Source organism: Embiotoca jacksoni, unplaced genomic scaffold (genome assembly GCF_022577435.1).
Source record: "Embiotoca jacksoni isolate LCO1_2020_lvr unplaced genomic scaffold, fEmbJac1.0.p SCAF_14, whole genome shotgun sequence".
Taxonomy (NCBI): Eukaryota; Metazoa; Chordata; class Actinopteri; family Embiotocidae; genus Embiotoca; species Embiotoca jacksoni.
In genome coordinates, this window is record NW_027185274.1 from 13896695 (window position 1) to 13918834 (window position 22140).

The following is a 22140-nucleotide window of genomic DNA, read 5'->3' on the forward strand; positions in this document are numbered from 1 at the left end:
GCGTGCATTCATACTTGCTTCTGTGTAACCACCAACCCCCTCCCCTCCCCTCCTCTCCTCTCCTCTCCTCTCCTCTCCTCTCCTCTCCTCTCCTCTCCTCTCCTCTCCTCTCCTCTCCTCTCTTCTTCCTCTGCTTCTTCCTCCTCCTCTTCCTCTCCTCTCCATCATTGCTGATGCCTGCAGTAGATAGGCCTCATTAGTGTATGACATCTCTGACTGACTCATTTGTCTGTCCCCCATTGTCTTCCTTTCTCTCATATCTCTGTTTGCCCTCCCTGAGGATAACAGAGGAGGAGAGGAAGTGGGCTTTACGTCCCCCAATCCTCTCTCTCTCTCTCTCTCTCTCTCTCCCCTCCAATGTTACCCACCTATCCTCCCTTCCTCCAGCTTCAGCTTTCCACAAAGTTTTGCCTTTTCAGAATATAACTCAAAACCTTTCTTCCTTCTATCTCATCAAATAGTACAGAAGCAAAAATATAGGGCTTACGTTACAATGATGTTCACTTAATCCTTCACATTACGTCTGCCTCTCCAGAAAAGTAGCAAAATGATCCTATCTTTGGCATTCCCAAAATGTAGATTTTCTGGGAGACACTCGTTTACGAAAACAAAAAGGAAATTCTTTGATATATAGACCTGTTTCCAAACCAAAAACAGTTTATTTTGACGCACGTTGCTCGATTTTGTGCCTTGTATGTATGACCAATTGTTTTTACAAAACTATACAAGTGAAAGAGCATTTGACCAAAGTGAAATGATTTTTGCAATCTATCAGATTTGTCCTTCCAGACTAACACCTTCTCCCCCGTTTGGATTTCCTCAGCTGCCAAGCGAGTACGAAGCCAATCCAGAGCTGCTGTTTTACCGAATCACCCACCTTAACCACCGGCAGCAGTACCTGATCTGGGCTGCAGCTGTAACCACTGCGGGCCGGGGTAACTTCAGTGAGAAGGTCACTGTGGAGCCAGCAGCCAAGGGTGAGCCCCTGAAGGGAGATTTAGGATTCAAGACAGACAGTAGAGAGGTCGGACTTCCAGCAAGTTTTTACAGTTTACAGAGAATTCAACCTCCCTACTGCATGAATGGCCAAAGGGGATACCCTCAAACTGTGTGTCCTGAGTTTGACAAGTTTATAGACGTACAATGCAAAATTTGTCAAGTAATCATTTCAGTGACTGTATTTCAATGTTCATTTAAAAATGTCCTCATGTTAAAATGCAAAAACAAATTTGTTCGATTTTTATTTTGGGGTGAATTTTACTTGTTTACTCGTTTGTCTGGATGTTTAGAGTTCTTACTTAAGTCTGTCGTAAAATAGAAGGTAAGAAAATGCCTCGAACCACAGTCTGGACCAGACTAAAAGCTCAAACCAAAAGAGGTGGTCTTGGTCCAGAACAAACTGAACTATGGTTCGGTTTATTTGCAGTGTGGAAACACTTTTTGAATGGTTCTGACTTTCAGAGCAAAGACAGAAAGTTGATGCAGGCTGTTGTCATCCATTAAACAGTAGGAGAAGAAAAGAAAACAGAAGAGAAGTCAAAATAAAATCCATTAGCACATGAGGAGAAAAGGTAATTTGGTCAGACAAAAAAAAAAAATCAAGTTAACTTGAAACAAAACGCATGAAAATGTTGAAACTTATAACTTCATTTCTGAGAGGATGGGAGAGAGAGAGAGGGCATGAGAGGACAGGAGAGCAATGCCACCTGAAGATAAAGAAAAATAGTTTACAAAACTACAACGAAATGAGTCCATTCAAATACTTTTCTCCATTCAAACGGAAAAGGCTGCCAGCCAAATTGACAACGAGCCGACATCAGACACAAACCCATCCACAAAGTAATCAATGTCAAGTATGGCGAGATGCAGCCCACCGAGGTGATGACGGCAGAATGTAGTCAGGTCATGCAATGTTCTTTTGTGATCTCGCAAAATAGCAATATGAAACGCCTGAACGTCTTTTTACCTGCAAATCAGCTTTTGTTGGATGGGTGAGATTTTTGTGGTTCTGTCTCCTTCTGCTTCAATCCTCTCTCACTCTTCTAGGAACTGTTACGACACTGCTACTGTTGGAGCAGCGCTGCTCTTCAAGCCTCTTAGTGACAGTTATGAACTAAAAATAACCTTTTTAAAGGTTCTTTCACTTTATATACCACATCTTCCTCTTACCATATATATCGTATCCCTTTCTGCTTGTTTATCCAGCATCACTTTTTCTTTCTGTGTTACTGCCTGTTTTGACTTTACAGGTAGGTAGGTAGGTAGGTAGGTAGTTACTTTATTAATCCCCAAGGGGAAATTTGTTCGCTACAGCAGCATTCATAGATACAGGAAAGCAGTAAAATCACAGTAAAAAATATTAAATATAAAAATGCACAGTATATACAATAAAGTAGAATAAAATAAAATTGAATAATTAAATTAAATTAAAACTAACTAAACAATAGTGCAAATTTTTTTATTTTTTTTTTATTTTTTTATTTAAACAAACAAGAAAAACAGACAACGCTGTTATTGTTGTGTGATGGATTTTGCCAGAGGTGAGTTACTGTACAGTCTTATTGCAGTGGGCAGGAATGATCTCCTGTATCTGTCCTTGTGACAGCGGAGCTGGAGGAGTCTTTTGGAGAAAGTGCTCCGCTGTCCCTGCAGCAGGTGGTGGAGAGGGTGGTCAGGATTATCCAATATGGATAACAGTTTGTTCAGCGTCCTCCTCTCCACCACCTTTTCCAGGCTGTCCAGTTTGCAGCCAATGATGGAGCCGGCCTTCTTAACCAGTTTGTTAAGTCTGTTGGTGTCACCGGCTCCAATGCTGCTCCCCCAGCAGACCCCAGCGAAGTACAATGCACTGGCCACAACAGACTGGTAGAACATCTCCAACATCTCGCTGTACACATTGAAGGATCGAAGTTTCCTCAAGAAAAAGAGTCGACTCATCCCCTTCTTGTAGACAGCGTTGATGTTGGTCTTCCAGTTCAGTCTGTTGTCGATGGAGACACCCAGGTACTTGTACTCCTCAACCATGTCCACCTCCTCTCCCAGAACTCTCAGCGGTTGTGGAACCGTCGTCTTCCTCCTGAAGTCGACCACCATCTCTCTGGTCTTGGCCACGTTCAGGAGCAGGTGATTTCTTCCTGCCCACTCCACAAAGTCCTCCACTACTGCCCTGTACTCATCCTCCCGTCCATCCTTTATACATCCTACCACTGCAGAGTCATCAGAGAACTTCTGCAGATGGCAGGACTCTGAGTTGTACTGGAAGTCAGTTGTGTGAACAGGAAGGGAGACAGAACAGTTCCCTGTGGAGCTCCAGTACCACCGACCACTGTACACTGCCCAGACGGATAAACTGTGGTCTGCCTGTTAGGTAGTCAGTGATCCAGGAGACGGTGGAGGTGTCCCCCCCCCCCCCCACCACCTGCAGCTTCTCACTCAGCAGCAGTGGTTGGATGGTGTTGAATGCACTGGAGAAATCAAAGAAAGTGATTCTCATAGAGCCACCGGTTCCGTCCAGGTGCGACTGAGCTCGTTGCAGCAGGTAGATGAGGGCATCGTCCACTCCCACATGAGGCTGGTACGCAAATTGCTGCGGGTCCAGTGAAGATTTCACCAGCGGCCTGAGGTGGGCCAAGACCAGCCTCTCCAGCACCTTCATCACATGAGATGTGAGGGCAACCGGTCGGTAGTCGTTGAGGCCCGATGGAGTCGTCTTCTTGGGGACTGGAACCAGGCAGGACGTCTTCCACAGCACCAGGACTCCCTCCTTCTTCAGGCTCAGGTTGAAGAGGTGTTGCAGGACCTCAGACAGCTGGACGGCGCAGGTCTTCAGGACCCCGGGGCTGATGCCGTCAGGCCCTGCAGCCTTGCGCTGGTGAAGTCTCTCCAGCTGTCTCCTAACCTGGCCAGTCGTCACAGAGAGGGGAGGGAGGGGGGTCATGGCGTCGATGGTGGAAGAGCCCTTTGAAGTTGAGGGCTCTGTGTCCATGCAGCTCACCAGGGGGGACAGAGGTGTGCTATTGATTTCAGAGTTCAGGGGGCATCAGATAAACTCCCCTCAATCAGGAAAGTGATAAGAGGGCGAGCAAAAGGGAGGACAGGAGGTGGAGGAAAAACAAGACGAGAGAAAATGACACGATAGGACTAGAGCTAACTAATACACAAGACAATAGAGAGGCCAAGTGTTTAAGAAAATGAAGATGGCAGTTAAATCAATAGGCTTTGGATTACCAGACAGGAAGAATAGAGCAGTAAGAATGAATAGAGTGCACTTCCACCATGTTATCCTTTTCTTTATCTGTTCATCCCTTTGACTTCTGGGTGCAAAGGTTTGTTAGTGTGCGCTCATATGGGTGTGTGCGGCAGCTGATCGGCAGCTGTAAAAGGCAGTGTCCTCCAGGCTTGCCCACTCAATACTTCATTCAACCTTAACATAAGTGCACTAGAGCACGAGCATTAAGACGCCAAGCTTGAGAAAGAAAGAGAGACAGAGAGCGGGTGGGGGAGTGACAGAGAATAAGAGGGTTATGTGCCTGAATGGATGGATATTTTTTTCATGTCCTCTCTGCTCAATCTTTGTCCTGCCTTATATTCTTTTTTTTTTATATTCTTTTCTTTGCAAGACAATGTCACATTTAACACTGCTGTAAACAGGAAATACAACACACACGTCACACTTGTAGTTAATCCCAAAAGGAAAACAAATCAATTTACATGCATGCATTCATGAATTTCATATGAACCCTCACAATGTATTGATTCAGACCACTGATTGTTTATTGGGTTTTAAAATAGCTTGTTTGACAACAGCAGGATTATCTAATTGGTAGATATTAATTGGGCTATTTGCCCTGCTCGTATTATGGTCTGTTTGGGTGTCCATGCAATTAGCTCAAATGGTCTTTTTATTTATTTTCTCAACTTAAACACCTTTAACTTTTCCGTTCCTCTCCTCATCTTCCACCAGCCCCAGCTAAAATCCTGTCATTTGGGGGTACAGTTACGACTCCTTGGATGAAGGAGGTGCGACTGCCCTGTAGCTCAGTAGGGGAACCTACACCTACCATAAAATGGACCAAAGACAGGTGAGAATCCACCCTGGAAATGTTTAATAAAGCTATGTGTGCATGCTGCTGAAAGTCTTTTTGTACTATGAAAGTAACAGGTTGGTCCAACAACAGAATGATGTCATTTAAGTTGTGCATCTTCAGAAAAAAACAATGCAGTTAACTGTGGAGAAGGCATGAAAATAAAAAAATAAAAAGATTAAATTCTTTTCAACGTTCGCTGGGAACTCGTAAGCCATTATGCAAAACACACACACACACACACACACACACACACACACACACACACACACACACACACACATACAGATCCATTCATGCTGTAAACTCTGGCTCAACAAATATCACCAAACTTTGAAAACCCCGAGCTGATGGAGAACCATGTCTTTAGCGATTATCTTTGACAAGAGGGCTGTTGTTTGCTTTGCACGTCTAATATCAAGCTTACTTCGTCTGGTGGCAAAAACTTACTTTTGATCTGTGGATCGAATGTCTGCTCTGTGCTTCGCTCTCAAATGACTGTATAGCTGAGGCTGATTTGTGATGTGCTAGCTTTACCTGGCAGAGTTTGCATGGCACCTCATCTTTGTTTATCTTTTGAAGAAATTCCAAACAGAATGTTTTGACAGCTAAGTGGTAGTCCTTGCATGTTTCTGCTGTTTGCACCGTAGCACCTTATCTCCAGTAGCCACACCCAATTTACCAGAGCCTGTAATAACATGTTTTTTTCGGTTGGCAAACAGCTTTTTGGTGCATTACCGCCAACTTCTGGTGGTAGTGATGCATTACTGCCAGGAATTAGTAAAAACAGGGAAAGTAAGACAAGGCAATAAACTATGACATTTTTCCTCTGTTAATGATGATTCAAAAATCATTACACATCCTTACTGTGCAGTGACCACATGCCCAATTTTGTAGCAAAAGAATAAAGAATGACAAAAGAATAACATTTTAACATAATACAGTTAAATAAGTCTTAAGATTTATTCTTACAATTCTCTCTGCTTGTTGTCTAATAGTGAGGACACAGCCATCCCAGTGTCTCTGGATGGACAGCGTCTCATTCTGGCCAATGGGACACTGGTGCTGCGCTCTGTCAAAGCTGAAGATTCTGGGTACTACACCTGCACAGCCACCAACACGCTGGGATTTGACACTATCATCGTCAACCTTTTGGTACAAGGTAGGAAAACGCCAATACTGACGCACTTGTAATCACACCATTCTATTCTAGAATTTATAACATTTCATGTGAAATATATAATACTTTAAGTAAAATTGTTATTGAGCTGTTACATTTTTCTGTCATTTTCTTAGTCCCTCCAGACCAGCCTCGTCTAACCGTCTCCACCACCTCCACCTCCTCCATCACTCTGGCTTGGATACCAGGAGACAACGGAGGCAGCTCGATCAGAGGTATGTTGCCCTAGCAAAGAAAACTGTATTTCTATCCTCTTGTATAATCTCGTCACTTTGATCTTGTTTAAAGCCAACATGTCTGTCGTGTCTTAGTTTACACCCTGTCTGTGCTTTGAGCTGTCTTTTACCTGGCACGTTGTTAGCGTACCCAGTGATCTATAAGCTTATTGAACGGCGTCCTGGTTTTATGTTTCCCTGTTGACTGTGTGTCTGTTTGATTGTCTGATTATTGGTGAGCTGTGTGTGAGGATGGCCATAGTGTGAGCGCCTGACTGGGCATGCATGCAAATGTGACTTCAGTCGTTGCCTTTGTCCATGCTATTTGTCAGTATGAGATGTTTGCACTGCCATCGGCCTGACTCTTTATAGCTACAGTATGTGGCACCAACAAGCACCAAGCTTATATTGATGTTGATGTAGAGGTTTGAAACACAACTGCACCCAGGAAGACTTTTTGTACTTCATGTGATTACAAAACAAATGGCAGTAAAAACTATGCAGAAAATACAATTACATCACAGCTCTTTTATTTGTTTTTATCCATTTCTTGAAGTATAATTTAAAGTCTCCAAAAGCTGACAGAATATAATATTTAGGGTTGATCATATGGGAGATCCTTACTGCCAGGAAGACCCAAAGAAAGATCTGTGCAATATGTGCACGTTAATTGGAATTAACACCAACAGTGGGAATCGTTATGTTAAAAAATGATGCACCACCAACTAGTATTTGTATATGTCACCCAGTGTCTCATTTATCCATAAAGCCATTGTGTATATCTTGTATATCAGAATGCCTGCATGTCTGAGAAGCCATCTGCACTGTGTCAGCAGTAAGCAATGCTGAAGTTCCCCATCAAGCATCTATTTTGCATTACTACTGCAGTGGCGTCTGTACACTATTCCCTTTTAGATCAAAGTCTGTGTTTTAATGAAAAAAAAAAAATGTCCACTGGTTATGAGGCCTTTTTTCAGACTCTTTAAAAATAAAGTAAAAGTAAACTGATAAACAAATTGCGTCAACTGGTAATCCTGCACTGAAAATTGATGTTATGTTCTAATCTGTTGTACAATAGTCTGTTCTGTACTGTTCTCTCTGCTATCCTCTGTTACGTTCTGCTGTGTCCTCCTCTGTTCTGTGACAGACAGAGGGTGACTATAAAACTTACAAACAAAACACTGCTCGATCGGCAAATGTTAACCCTTCTGATGTTTTGGACTCTATCGCACCATCTGTTAGCGTGAGAGTGAGTACAAAGAAACAGAGAGGGAGACATTCATATATGCATAATTATATACAGACAGAAGGAAAGACAGAGAGAGGATTAGATGGAAAGTGTTTCAGAGCAGGAGGGTGCAGGCTCTCCAAGGCAACTGATTATAAAAACAGTCACCATATTGCACACCCTCATTTGCATAGATGCTCAGTCAGCGCCATCCCAGTCTTGAGGTTTGTAGGTAACTAATGGCGGCATAGACATAGAGCAGCTAGACCTTCCTCCAACTGAGGTTTAACTGGGCATAAGAAATATAGTCTTACATTGCCATCTAGTGGACAGTAGCGGTACCAGTGTCATAAACTTCAATAGGGTTGATGTGAAATAGAGAAACATGTAATAAACAGAGAAAGGAGAGTAATTATTGTTGTGTCTTTCTTTGTTCGCAGGTTTTGTGCTGCAGTACTCTATAGACAACACAGAGGAGTGGAAAGATGTTTTCATCAGTTCTAGTGAACGCTCCTTTAAACTGGACAACCTGCGCTGTGGGACCTGGTATAAAGTCAAGTTGGCTGCCAAGAACAGTGTTGGTGCCGGACGGATCAGTGAGATCATAGAAGCAAAGACCCACGGGCGAGGTGAGAAGGTGGAAAAGAGGTTGTAAGAAATGAGTGTGCTTCGATACAAGGTGAAAAGTATACATCTTTGAGTGATAGAATAAGGGCTGAGCAATAACATGAACTCTGAATAGCAAAAGTCTAAAACACATTGGAAAATAGGTCACAAGTGAGATGTGATGCACTCAACAGTGAAGCTTTAAATACTTGATATTGCATTCATCCCACAGTATGAGGAACATTAGAACCTATTAGCAACAACAACAAAAAAAGAACAGCAATAAAATCCTTTATCTTTGACTTTTCTTGTCAACATAGAAATGACTTTTAAAACTGTAGATACTAAATTGTTCCTGCTTTTGGCTTTGGGATAATAACTTCACCTCTGTGAAGTGACTGGTAGTGAAGCATTACTACTGCCATAGGTCTTCTAATAATAGTCCATGGGGATATATTTCAAAATATATGCCCGACCCTAGCGATTCAGGGACTTAACTCAACATAATCACACACACATAATTCAGCAATCGCAATGTCTCGCTTGATAACAAAGCAATGTCCCTATAAATAACTTGACTTGTGTCCCGTAGTACATGAGCATTTCAGGTAAAAATAGAGTTCGATATTCTCCGGAAAGTATTCGACTTTTATTCGAAGACCCGTGGTGGTAGTAATGAAAGTTATATAAACTATATAAAAAATAAAAAAAATTCATGGCTATTTAAAAATACTAAAAAATTACCACTTGTGCCATTTACCTGTGAAATAATATTGAGACAGACATAGACCATTTTGCTGCTTTTACAGAACCCCAGTTCAACAAGGATCAGCCGGTCTTCACCCACATTAACTCCAGCCACGCCCGCCTCAACCTGCAGGGTTGGGCCAGTGGAGGCTGTCCAATCAGCGCTGTCACACTGGAGTTTAGACCAAAAAGTGAGTCACTGTTTTTTATCATTTAAATTGTTGGGAATATTTGGAGATGCAACAGATGTGAACCTTAATTCAATCTTAATAGAAATAAATTGTTAGAATAAAAGCAAAAAATGTTAAAGTCAACATTTGTGGGTGTCATTTTGCAGATACATGGACATGGCAGAGTGTGCGTACCAATGCTACCACAGATGTGTTCCTGGCAGAACTACGAGAAGCGACTTGGTATGAGCTGAAGATGAAAGCGTGTAACAGTGCTGGCTGTGGCAACCAGAGCTCAGAGTTTGCAACACTGGACTATGATGGCAGTGAGTAGAGGACTGTCTTTATTTGGCACTCTGCCTCGATAAATGGTCTTGTCTACCGCTTTAAAAATAACTTCACTTTTACAATATTGTCATGAAAGAGCAGAAACTAATCTGTTCTCTTGCTGCATGCGTACAGGCACAATTCCTCCGATTAAATCCCCCCAGGAAAAGAATGACGATGTCAAGAAGCTGTTTTCTATCGGCTGTCCTGTGATTTTGGTCACTCTCGGTGTTGCACTGCTCTTCATCATTCGCAAGAAACGCAAAGAAAAGAGACTGAAGAGACTGAGAGGTGAGAGAGAAAATAAGAGGAGAGGAGACAAGTGGTAGGGATGAATTGGCAAGAAGATGTCTTTAGAGAGACTCACGAGGCAGAAGCAGACTTCAGAGAGAATCTTAGAATTAGGTCTCTAGAGTTGCCTTTATTTTAAAAGACTGATTTGTTTGTCTGAAAATATGCATTATTTGTTATATCTTCTGCTCTCTCTAGATGCCAAAAGCCTGGCAGAGATGCTAATCAGGTAAGGCTGGTATTTATTGTAGTCCTTCTCACAAAATCAGTCTAAGATATGATTTAGTGTAACTTAAAATCCACATTTAGCAACCATGAATGTTTGTGTGTACTTGTCTTGTATTTCTGGATTAGTAAAAACAACCGCAGCTTTGACACCCCAGTTAAAGGACCTCCACAGGGCCCACGGTTACACATCGACATTCCTAGAGTGCAGTTGCTAATTGAGGACAAAGAAGGCATCAAGCAAATTGGTGAGAGACACAGTTGTTGTGTGTGATCACGTGTCTGTGCACAGTATTAAATCAAATGTTCATTACATTAATGTGTTATGAACATTCAGAGACATTAGACTGTTTGTTTGGTTATTGACCTGCATTCTGTGTTTCATAGGTGAGGACAAGGCCACAATCCCTGTGACAGACACAGAGTTCAACCAAACCGGGAACCCTCAGAGCTTCTGCACTGGTGTGTCTGTCCATCACCCCGCCCTCATCCAGAACACCGGTCCTTTGATTGACATGTCCGACATCAGACCAGGAACCAGTATGTGCTCTTTCTCCTCACTATCCATTTTATTAGTAAACGGTTACTCTGACTGAAGCAGTATTATGTAGTCGAGTGCAAAAGCCTTATTCACCACAAATACTGTATGTACCGTAGCATAAGCTGCATAAATTCCTGCATTTCTGCGCGAGTGATGCTCTGATTCCAAGTTAAATATCAAGTTAGTGTCTCTGGATCATAAGGTGACGATAAATGCTTGCTCACTTTCCTGGCTTTGTGCAAATGCACCTTCTTATTTCTTTATCCACTTACCACCAGACCCGGTGTCGAGGAAGAGTGTCAAGTCAACACACAGCATCAGGAACCGCTACTCCAGTCAGTGGACTCTGACCAAATGCCAGGCCTCCACGCCAGCCCGCACTCTCACCTCAGACTGGCGCACAGTTGGCTCCCAGCATGGCATCACTGTCACAGAGAGTGACAGCTATAGCGCCAGCCTCTCACAGGACACAGGTTGGTACATGGGTGAAATGACACTTACAGCCAGTACTGTGCACACACATTCAGGGTTATTTTTCAAAAGCGCAGTGGGATACGATTTTGCAGTAGGCTACGATTTTGCAGTAGGCTACATCTCAACAGCATTTATATAGCTGCATAATGTGCTCGCCTTCATTCCCTTTTCTTCCTCTTCCATAGATAAGGGTCGCAACAGCATGGTGTCGACAGAGAGTGCCTCGTCCACCTACGAGGAGCTGGCAAGAGCGTATGAGCATGCCAAGCTGGAGGAACACCTGCAACATGCCAAATTTGAGATTACAGAGTGCTTTATCTCTGACAGCTCATCTGATCAGATGACCACAGGTACCAATGACAATGCAGACAGCATGACGTCTATGAGCACACCGTCAGAGCCTGGCATCTGCCGTTTCACTGCCTCGCCGCCCAAGCCCCAAGACTATGACCGTGGCAAGAATGTAGCTGTGCCCATTCCACACCGCGCCAAGAGTAAGTGGTTGCTGCAAAGCGTGATTTTTTTGAAATTATTATTATTATTTTTCATTTGATATTTTAAGTCTAAAACTTATTTGAAAATGAGTAAATTAGTAAGGCCAAAGGTCAGACTTTATTCAAGTAAAGTATATATACTTTATAGATAACTAATGAAATATGCATCAGGGGTCTAGTTTTAATGGGATGGCGGCCAGATGTAAATCGGGTACGGTTTTTGGTCGTTACAGGCGTTTGGAACTTTTTGATCGCACCTCAGATCCTAAGTTTACTAAAGAATGGTGTGCAAAGATACCAATAATGTTGCCAGATGAATCCAGTGCCATCAGTAAATTTGATAAATGTAGTGAAAATCTTTCTAGTGAACAACACTACAAATGGTATCCATTATGGTATCCTTTTGACTTGTTCAGGAGTTTGCAGTTACATAAAATTTGACTTGTCCCCTCCAGGTGACTACTGCAACCTACCCCTCTACATGAAGTCAGATCCCTTTTTCCGAAAGCAGTCAGAGCATCATGACCCATGTCCAGTGGTTCCACCACGTGAAGCCTCTATTCGTGGCCTGGCCCAACGTGCATACCACACCCAGGGCCGTCATGTGACTATGGACTCTGCAAAACAACAGGCCCTGACCATGGGCCACTCTGGCCTGTCCAACCTCACTTCCTCTGGGGCTTCCTCTGGAGGAGCAACAGGAGGGGGAGGTAGTGGGGGGATATCTGCTAGTTCTAGCAGCTCCACACTTCCCCAGAGGACTCTCACCATGCCTGGCTCCTCTGCCTCAGTGGCCCAGAGTGCAGCAGCAGCTGCTGCTGCTACTGCTGCGGCTGCTGGGGCATCATCATCCTCCGGTGGAGGTGGGGCAGCAGGGGCCACAGGAGGGACCCCTGGCGGTGCCTCCTCATCTTCCTCCAAGATGGGAGGATCCAGAGACTCTCTCTTGGAGAGCAGCTCCTCGGGCTTAGGCAGACTACAGAAGCAGAGGGATGGAGGGGCAGGGGCCTACTCCAAGTCCTACACACTGGTGTAGCCTGCCATCACTGCGGCCTGTCACTGTAACTCTTAATAGAAGGCTGGTTAAGCCAGCGCTTGCCTGGAGCCTCCATGGAAAATTGGGGTGAGGAACATACACATGCACAGCTTACCCGTCAGTGCCTGCGCTGTGCCAGGCTGCAGGGGGCTGGATGGGTTCCCATTGACACTACTATATGAAGAGGTCAGAGTTGGGTCTCCACAGCACAGGTGTTTGCCTTTCTTTCTGCCTGATTGCTTTCTGTTATAATTCTGTCATTTTTTTTTCTCTCTCTAATTTAATCACCCTGGTAATCACTTGCCAAAACATCAATGATTTATTTGTTCACTCCATAGTTTCATTTTCTGGCAAGGACACAGTACTTATGCACAAAATGCTTTCCACGTGCACTGTCTTGTTCTTTTGGATCAAGACAGTCGTAGAATGAACCAGGTTGCTTGAGTTTCACACAGATGTGTGTTAAGGTTTTTAAATATGTAACTTCTCTGGCCTCTGATGGAAAAGGAGCTCATATCACAGCACTGTGCCATGTGCAGGATGCTTTTACTGTATGCATAAACCTCCAACCTTGGTGTTACACGGGCTCTCAGAGGTTACTCCATCATGGATTCATACATTAGAGGCAGTGAAAGGACTGTCGTCTCAACATCACTTTTGAGACAAGGGGAATTTTCTTATACATGCAATGGATGACACAGCATAGTGGTCTTAACTGATGCTTTTATAAACAGACTCAAAGCAGAGAAGATTAAAAAATGTCTAGCATCATCAAGTGAAAGATGAATCCAAACCTTTTTTTTTTTTTTTTTTTTTCCATCAAGTTTTCTGTTTATTTTGGGATGATGGAAATTATAATCTCATGTGCACTAAGAAAAAGTTAGAATGGATCCAAGTTACAAAAGACTTCACAAGCCTGCGTGTGTGTGTGTGTGTGTGTGTGTGTGTGTGTGTGTGTGTGTGTGTGTGTGTGTGTGTGTGAGTGTGAGTGTATATGTGTAAATATATATGTGTACATGTGGCAGGCACACACCAACGATGGACCTTTTTAACATCAATCTGTACGCTGACCTCTCGGGCAGACGTCTGTGTCAAAGCTGAACCACCCCATTGTTAATTTTGTACCTGTGATTGGGGATATGGGACAGTAATGATGATGATGATGATGATGCTGACGATGAAACCTAATTTGGTCCAGCATTTTGAACTTTGTTTTGTTAAGTGTGATTGACAACATGGTATAGGAAAAGAAAAATACTGAAGAAGTGGGTTACAAAGAGAGCAATTGCAGCTGATAATAAACAGGTTCCTCTTTTTCTCTCTTTAACTTCCTCAAAGCAAAGAAGAAAGGGAGCTTTTTATGATTCATTATGGTGCAACAATACCATCATTCTTTTGTTTCAACTCTTTACCTGTACCCCCTTTTTCCCTTTGTATCCTTCCCACCTTCACTTCTACCCACCCAGTCCCTCATCATATCCATACAGTGTCACTGTGACCTATTGCTAGCATACTGGCTAGTCAAAAATACAGACTGAAAGATGAGGTCTGATATGCACAGACGGGCAGAAATGCTATTTGAAGTTCAATGACAGCACGAATAATAAAACAAGTTGCAAACGTACAGCAAAGATGTATTAGAAAAAATATAATATTTGAATGATCTGGAATTCATGAGCGGACAGTGACTGGGATTATAGTTGGAGCAAATAGCAGCGAGATACCATTTTTCTTCAGAAATAAGTGGTCTTTAAAACTAAAAGAAGTCTTTTCAAGTCCCTCCACCTCACTGAAATTGATTTTAGCTTTATGCATGGTACTGTATCTGTTCCGTTTTATTTTTTTCATTAATTTGTTCTCCCAAAGGTTAATTCCATTACAAGGATCGTTCCAAAAAAAAAAAAAAGAGTTGCTCCAAATGTTTTGCAATGGTAAAACGTAACATCAGGGCTCTCGCAATAGAAAAAAGATATGATATATGTTTGTTTTCAAAAGTATGTACATATATATTTCTATTCAAATATATAGCAAATATATGAATATTGAAAAAAGCAGAGAAATATAAAAGCCGTTCTAATTGAAAATATATATAAAAGATCACAAGACAATCGCTCAGAGTGAAAAATTGCAAGACGGAAAGAAGAAAAAGAAGAGGGAAGTTTAAACGGGTAGCACAACCATGGACGGAAGATCTTGGAGAGAAAGGAAATGGTGTGAAAGACAGTTAAATGGTGAAACTTAGGTTTGAGGAATGATACTACGATCCTCTTGTGATTTTGTAAATGTTCCAGGTGCAGCACCTGTGCAGCAGGTAGCAGATGAAAGGACAAGCACAGTGAAGTCAAAGTATAGTGTGAGATAGTGTCGCTGGTTAACTGTAGTCTATGGCTCAGTGCAGAAAGTGTGGTGTTGAAAAAGAAAAACAGTGAAACGAGGACAGCCTATACAGTAAGAGAGCCTCTTGTATTATGTTGTATTGTACCTTCCAAAGGTGTGTTCACAAACTCAATGCCATTATTCAACTATAATTCATAAAGACAAACAGACCAACAAGTATTTCTGTTTCTTATATGTCATAGCAAGTCCTCCCCAAACTCCAGGACTGCAGGTAAATGAACATATCACATAGTAAAAATTACAACTGCTGATAAATGTATTCATGCACCCTTTATTTTAAAACTCAAGAGACATGTATTTTGCTCTCTGTTGCTAATGGTTATGATGCTTTTCATTTTGGACTATGTTTCAAGTTATGCATATACTTGTCTTCAGAAAAGCACGAGTTTGGGAATGGGCAGACCTGTTTTCTCAACCAAAAGCAGGGGCTCCCTTACTTAGTTGTATGGATATTGGTTGGAGTTATGAAATAAACTTCTGTCCAACCTGCTATCCCCAGTTCTCCAGTGAAGTTGCTTCTACTGTGACGCTGATCTTCTGTCAGTTTGCTAAAAGTAAATGTAATGTCTGTCTTTAAAGAAAATTCCACCCTCTGATAATTTTATGTGGTTTTTATATCAGTTATCAATCAGCAAATTTTCCAGATTGATAGGAGTTACATTTTGTAAGGTATGTTTTATTGCTTTCAACTTTAACCTGACTTTTGTGGAGTACTCAGTACTGCATACATTTTTGTCCTCTTGGGCAAAACCTATTACTAGGGAGCAATTTCTTGTTTTAATTTCCTTGCACAGAAGTTAGAAGAATTCATTTGCCACTGTATAAAAACAAAATGTAGTACTGCTATGACTAAAAGGGGTGTAGCATTGTTGTGCTTCACTTCTGTTGCATCAAATTTGGTAGCGCTGAAGTTGAAACATTTTACAACAGCCTCAATAACAACAGTGCTAATTGACTCACTGTTATAAGGCTTTTGTTTACTCTCTAATCTTGTTCTGATTAGGCCGAAGACGCAAAGGTTGATCATTTTTGTCCTTGCAGTTTTACGGCTGTTTACTAAATTTGGGGATGTTTTTTCAGATAGAAATTAAAAATATATATATATATATATATACCCTATGGTTTAAGGGGTAAGGGTTATGCATTAGTGTTCTGAAGAAAATATTAATAATGAAAAATGCTTAAAAAGATGGTTAGTAAATATGTCATTTCACCAAGTAATTAATTAAATATTTACTAATTTATTCTACAGTATATCTCTTCTATGTGTACAACTATTCAAAAGGGCATAAGGGATCAAAAATTGCAGATAAGTTTTTGCCATTATTGAAGAAAAAAATAAATAAACTAAAAGTACCAAAATGGAATGACACCAACACTTGAAACTACAGTTATTTATTATTTGTATTGATCTGTGACAATTTCTTGGCAGCAGTCGGTCCATTATCTGACCAGTTTTCCAAATGTTTATTTAAATGATTTACAATGTCCATGTGATCTTGGGTGGATTTTTCCTTAAAATGCAAGTACATGCTTTCAAACTGATTTCGCCTCTGTTTGTAAAGCCAACTTCACATGTTTCACTTTCCCAACCTTTTCCACATTTGTCAACCAATCAGAATCCCCCTTCACTGTACCCTTTTGCCCACCTGTACAACCTGATTTCTACTCCATATTAGAAGACTTGTGTACATAGGAAAGTGTTTTGTATAAATGAGTACTATTTTCGACATCTTCACTAAAATCCAGGGCACAATGTAAACTTTGAACTGAAGTTATTGTAATGAAACAGAAGAGGAGTTAATGAAAAACTATAGAATTATACAGACACTGCTTTATCTTGATTTATGGACCAGTTAAAACATGTCAGAGTGGACCATGCATAGTTAACAATATTGGTTTCTTCTTTTACAGGGCATTTGGTTGCGTTGTCTCCGTTTTTATTTTTATTTATCTTTTGTTTGTTTTTTTTTACTTTGTCACTGGTTGCTTGATTTAGAGTTTGCTTTTTTTTTAATTATTCCATTTTTGGGGGGGAGGGGCAGCAGCATTGCATGTTCTGAAAATTTTGCTGGTTATAAAAGACAAAAGAAAGTGGTGAATTGAACAGTTTAAAAGTGGGTTAATGAAAACATTTTAAAAATCCAGAGGTTGTTCCTTAAACTTTTATGGGGAAACGTTGCTTCAATTTGCAATTGCTTGTGTTTAACTCTACATTTTCTTTTCTATGAAAACATACAAAAACGTTAAAAAAGAGTACTCAACACCTTGTGCAATAAAGCTATCTTTTTATAAACTCTGATGATATTGCTCATTCTTTCAGAACCATGGAGCATCTGAGATTAACTATGTGAAGACTTTTGCTTTGACTGTAATCACAACATGGGTTCGGCTCCTTCATCCCTTTGTAACCTCACTGTTTTTAAGAGCCACAGACACCCCCCCCCCCCCCCCCCCCCCCACTATGATCATGTCTTATGGGAACAATTTGCTCTCGCAGGAAAAAGTTTACAGGTCCTACATTGTAGGAATTCTGATTTTCACTTCTTTTTTGATCAAGTCTAGGTGCATACAAATACGGTCAAAGTGTCAAATCACATGTCCACAGAGAAATGCACAGAGCCGGTATTCAACAACTGTGCAGTTCGGACTTCACAAATGTGTTGTGTCCGTCCACAGCACAATCCACTATCCAAACTTATAGGTGGAAGAAAACAACAGGCTGTCTTTCCGCCACAAGCTACAAGTCCAACAAGACCCTCAGAAAAGAGTCAGCCAATCAGAAAAGAAAGTTATTGATATCAATGTGCCTGAAAGACATGGAAACAAAAGAGACTGTTCTTATTAGAGCTTCAGAGTTAAATAGAAAGATGTAATGCTGTATTTTTGGTACTTAAATCCACATAAATATCATCTTATGGATATTAAGACTGCAAATAAAACACAGTAACAGCAATGTCTGTAAATATATACTAAATACAAAAAGTAATTAATTAAGAGGAAAAATGGAAAATACATTTTTAAACTGATATTGTAAACTGAATACTGGGCACCAAAATTAACTTCCCCTCACATCAATGGAGATAGAAATCAATATCAAATTTTGTATAGGATAAACTGCTTCTTTGACATCCATGGCCTTCTATCTCATGTCAAAACAACTCAATTCTGCACACAAAAAGGCTTATCTTTAATGGTTCATCCTCAATTTTACCACCAGGCCTGATTATGCCACTTTTTTCATAATGTTACCTTTCATCAAGTCTCTGTCAATTAAATATTATCATTTGGATTATTTTGCAATTTCCTGTTTATGTTAATCATTTTTTATGTAGGTGATTAATGAATGTCTTGTCAATTTAATTATTTTTGAACACTCAGTGTCTCCATACAGCCACTTCAAAATTACTGTATTGTTACGGAAAAAAATAACACTACCTAAAAATGTAGTTCATGCATAATGTGATTCAGAAATGTATCAAAACACTAGAGGGCAACATACTGCAATGAAACACCACAGGCTGAAAGATGAGTTTATTTAAATGGGTTGGTCAAAGTTAACCATGTTTGTTTTTAAAGGGTTAATAAGTTGTTGTTTTTTTTTCCACATTAAACCAATGGTCATGTATTCATAGTAAATTACAGCACGCTCAAAGTCACTCACAAACTCATAGTCACTGTCATCACAGTACATCAAAACTATTCATTCAGATTTACAGAATATCCATAAGTATCATTTACATGTAATTATAGTAGGGTGTTACAAGTAGTTTTTGAAATGTAGGCTATTGCTGTATGTTACTCTTTATTTTCATTCACTACGTATGTACATTTGTATTTGAGTGTACATATGCATTTGTGTATGTCATCAGAGTTCATCTAGTCTTTGGTAAATCCACAAACATCCAACCTGCTTCCTGTGGTCCGTCAGACCTGTTTTACCCGGTCTACTACCATCCTTCTTGCTCCTTCTATTTGCCGTTCTTCTGTTTCTTCTGTTGGAACTTCCTGAAATGGGTCTGGATAGTAGAGGCGGCCTTCTCAACTTCAATAGGGCCGAGTGGTGGAACGGTAATCGTGGTACACACCCCATTACTGGTATTGGAGTCTGAGCACGAGAGGACACAGGGGATAGCCAGAGAGACTGATGCAACAGCCATGGAGACAGTCTGTAACCCTAGCAATGATTGAGTTGAAGAACATAGTTTATGAGCCCTTATTCAGGAAGGCAATTTTTTCCGATTAGAAGGTTTATTCCGTTGGATTTGATAGTTATTCAAATCAAAGTCTAGTGGGAACTTTGCCATGCCAGTCGTCAAAGCAGAAAAATAGCCCGTATTTAAAGTAACTATCTAAGAGGATTACTTACTCTTTCTGTACACCCCTATGCTGTTCCTCCTGAGGCCATCAAACTGAAAATTAAACAGAACAGCAACGTGTTAGAAGAAACATTATAACTGATAGACTTACTGGCGCAGACAGAAAGAAAAAGGAAGCCTCAGTTGTGCTGATGTGCACAAGATGCATCAGATACTGGGGCGGTATGAGAATTATCAGCGTTACAATCTTATCTGGAACATTGTTCACATACTCTACCTTTGACGGCACACAATCACATGCAAACAGATAATCACAACTCCTCTCCTAAACTGTACAAAGAGCACTGTCTTGAAAGAACAAATGTACAGTACATGTGTGACGGCACCGGTGTGTCTGTCCTTTCCGATCTACAGTTAGAATAATGACCTCAAACACAAATCTCCTTGATTGGGATTACAGCTCAAGCAGAGCAGCGGGAGGGAAACCAGAGGCTGAGGACTGAGGACTTAGCATGCTTACTGGACAATTTGGCTGTGTGCCTGCGTTCAGTCCCACACACCATGACCTTGGCAATGAGATCTACTCTCTGCTTCCACCAGAGAAGTTAAGATGAATTTAAACTGTAGCCAACCTACGACACGGAGTATATAATTTGTCTGCCTTTTTATCCGTTTTGATATCTCTCTGCTAAGGTGCTCTTTCTATATGGGTCCAGCTCTCTTTGTCAACTTCATCTTTATAAAGGTCTGGATCAGAAGTACCTTTCAAACCACTGACCTCAAACTAAGAAAAAGGCACACAAAAAAAAAAAATCTACCCACAGGTGAACTACAATTTCTTGTGTGTGAGGTATTAGATGTGTGCACTTTGAACCGGACTGAAAAGTGCATTTTTATTCAAAAATCTATAGTGAAAGCCTGACAAATAATAACTGAAGTAGTGGACAAAACTGATCTCTGGATTTATTGAGTCACTGACATGGATTCACTGAGGACCGAAATGTCACTTTTTAACGGAGTCCGACACAAAACTCCACTTTATTTAATATTATATTATTTGTCTAGTACAGCTTGAGTGTAGAGGCACCAAAAGTCATCATGTAAATCACTTTCCTCTGCTTTCATATGCAGTCCTCCTCTGAGACACTGTAGGACAACATAAAACACGTGACCGGCTTATATGCTCACATGCCGAGTAAAGATTGACTGCTGAACTTTCTTCATACTCTGTCTCGCCACAAGATAACAGAGGATTAGAAAAGCTAATTCATGAGTAAGGTTTCCTGCCACGCAAGCAGGGGACATCTGAATTGTTGAAATAAGTTGCTTATCTAGCACTAAACATCTCATGAAAATATAAGCCTCAGAGCAGAGGGGATCACTCAAGGGCACGAAGAGAGGATGTGGTTAGAGGGAACAAAATGAAGTTATGTTGACTGCGTGTGGTCCCGATTATAAGTGTCACCGACTCCACTAAAGGTGCAGATCTTGCTACAACTCCTCACCTCTTCTGCTTTGCTGCTCCTCCGGCTGTGTGACACAGAGTGAATCTGCCAAGGCAAAGGCTGGGACACAATGTAAGGCAGAGGATCCTGTTGCCGAGCAAATCGCACCCCTATCTAAAAAAAGAGATGTGTCAGTTAGAGGTGCCAATGTGAGGAAGGAAGTGTGACTCATAAGCGACCTTGTAGCTAAATTCTAAGTGAATGCCTTTTTTTTTGTGGCGGTAGTTTTTTTTCTCATTTAAACTGGTACACGTTGTTTTGAAACATGAAAACCCAATAATCAGAGAGGCATGCTACATACAAGCAGTTTACTTTCACATCACATTAATTACATCTGGAAGCTGTCAATATTAACCTGGTGTTCATTTGACACTGACAGCACTGATGCTGAAGCTGTCTACAGAAACTCGATTTGTATTTGATTCTCCCAACCCACTGAGTGACTAGGAGACATAATGTAATGAAAAATGCCAATCACTTCCAAACACACATCATTAACAGCATACTCAATTAAAAATACAAAATAAATGTAAGTTATACTAGCTTCCAAGCTTACTATTCTTATTTCTAAGCAATCTATAAAGTCATCTTACCGTTTCTACAACTCTGACCATCATGTACATGGCTGTTAGCATGGTGATCAACATCGTGGCCACGATCCCTTCTGCGTCTCTATTAATCCTTAATGTTCTCCTCGGTTTTCAGTTGCCTTCCTCAGTCGCGCTGAAGGAAAGATAAGTCCACACAGATGCTGCTCCGAGCAATCAAAAATGCAATGCAGCAGGGGTTGCTGAGGTGAAGAACAATTGAACACAGTGTTGAGAGAATGTCCAGTCACAGTCCCTCAGAGGTGAACACACACACTTCATTCTCACAGTCTCGGACACATGCGGGTAAGACAGCTAAAGAGCTTTGCAGGACAGAAATAGAAAAGCAGTAATCTTTCCCTCCACACAACACTTATCCCTTAGGTGTGCTCACACCTTTCCAGCAGTTGAGGCAGATAAGCTTTTACTCAGGCAGGTTAGATTAAAATAGGTGAATAAACCTTAGAGTGATTTAATTTGGTTTTCTGCCCAGTTCAAATGTCTTGCACGTGTTTCATTGCTGTGAATTCAAGAAGAAGTTCACAAACTGATCAATATTGTGACATAGAGGTAATAGTAATAAATAATCCTAATAAAGGCCCTCTTGAAATGTTACTATGCTGTGACCGTAGAATTTAATAAATGTTTTTAAGCTGTTTTCTCGTGTTTTAGAGATCATCAAGTCTTTAACAAGAACATCACCTGGTGGCCTAA

The 22140-nt window shown here is 41.0% G+C and overlaps 2 protein-coding genes across 6 annotated transcripts in view; one reads left to right on the forward strand and one right to left on the reverse strand.

Annotated features, from left to right (window-relative positions):
• The window catches only part of dscaml1 (Down syndrome cell adhesion molecule like 1), a 107178-nt gene extending 89861 nt beyond the window's left edge, over positions 1-17317 (forward strand). For all 5 annotated transcript variants that reach the window (XM_069148107.1, XM_069148108.1, XM_069148109.1 and 2 more), the window contains 14 exons: positions 824-977; positions 4964-5081; positions 6083-6246; positions 6381-6479; positions 8148-8336; positions 9123-9251; positions 9398-9556; positions 9693-9848; positions 10047-10077; positions 10203-10321; positions 10461-10613; positions 10893-11087; positions 11274-11582; positions 12038-17317. In XM_069148107.1, the coding sequence (XP_069004208.1) occupies positions 824-977; positions 4964-5081; positions 6083-6246; positions 6381-6479; positions 8148-8336; positions 9123-9251; positions 9398-9556; positions 9693-9848; positions 10047-10077; positions 10203-10321; positions 10461-10613; positions 10893-11087; positions 11274-11582; positions 12038-12618 (2556 nt within the window). In that variant the 3' untranslated portion in view covers positions 12619-17317. The remainder of the gene's footprint in view (positions 1-823; positions 978-4963; positions 5082-6082; positions 6247-6380; positions 6480-8147; positions 8337-9122; positions 9252-9397; positions 9557-9692; positions 9849-10046; positions 10078-10202; positions 10322-10460; positions 10614-10892; positions 11088-11273; positions 11583-12037) is intronic.
• A 1234-nt stretch (positions 17318-18551) lies between these two features.
• On the reverse strand, positions 18552-21665 carry LOC138196931 (uncharacterized). The gene is made up of 4 exons (XM_069147318.1): positions 21433-21665; positions 20840-20953; positions 19385-19427; positions 18552-19123 (listed from the first exon to the last, which is right to left on the reverse strand). The coding sequence occupies exons 1-4, from the start codon at positions 21484-21486 to the stop codon at positions 18987-18989; spliced, it is 348 nt and encodes a 115-aa protein (XP_069003419.1). The 5' UTR covers positions 21487-21665; the 3' UTR covers positions 18552-18986.
• Positions 21666-22140: the final 475 nt, after the last annotated feature.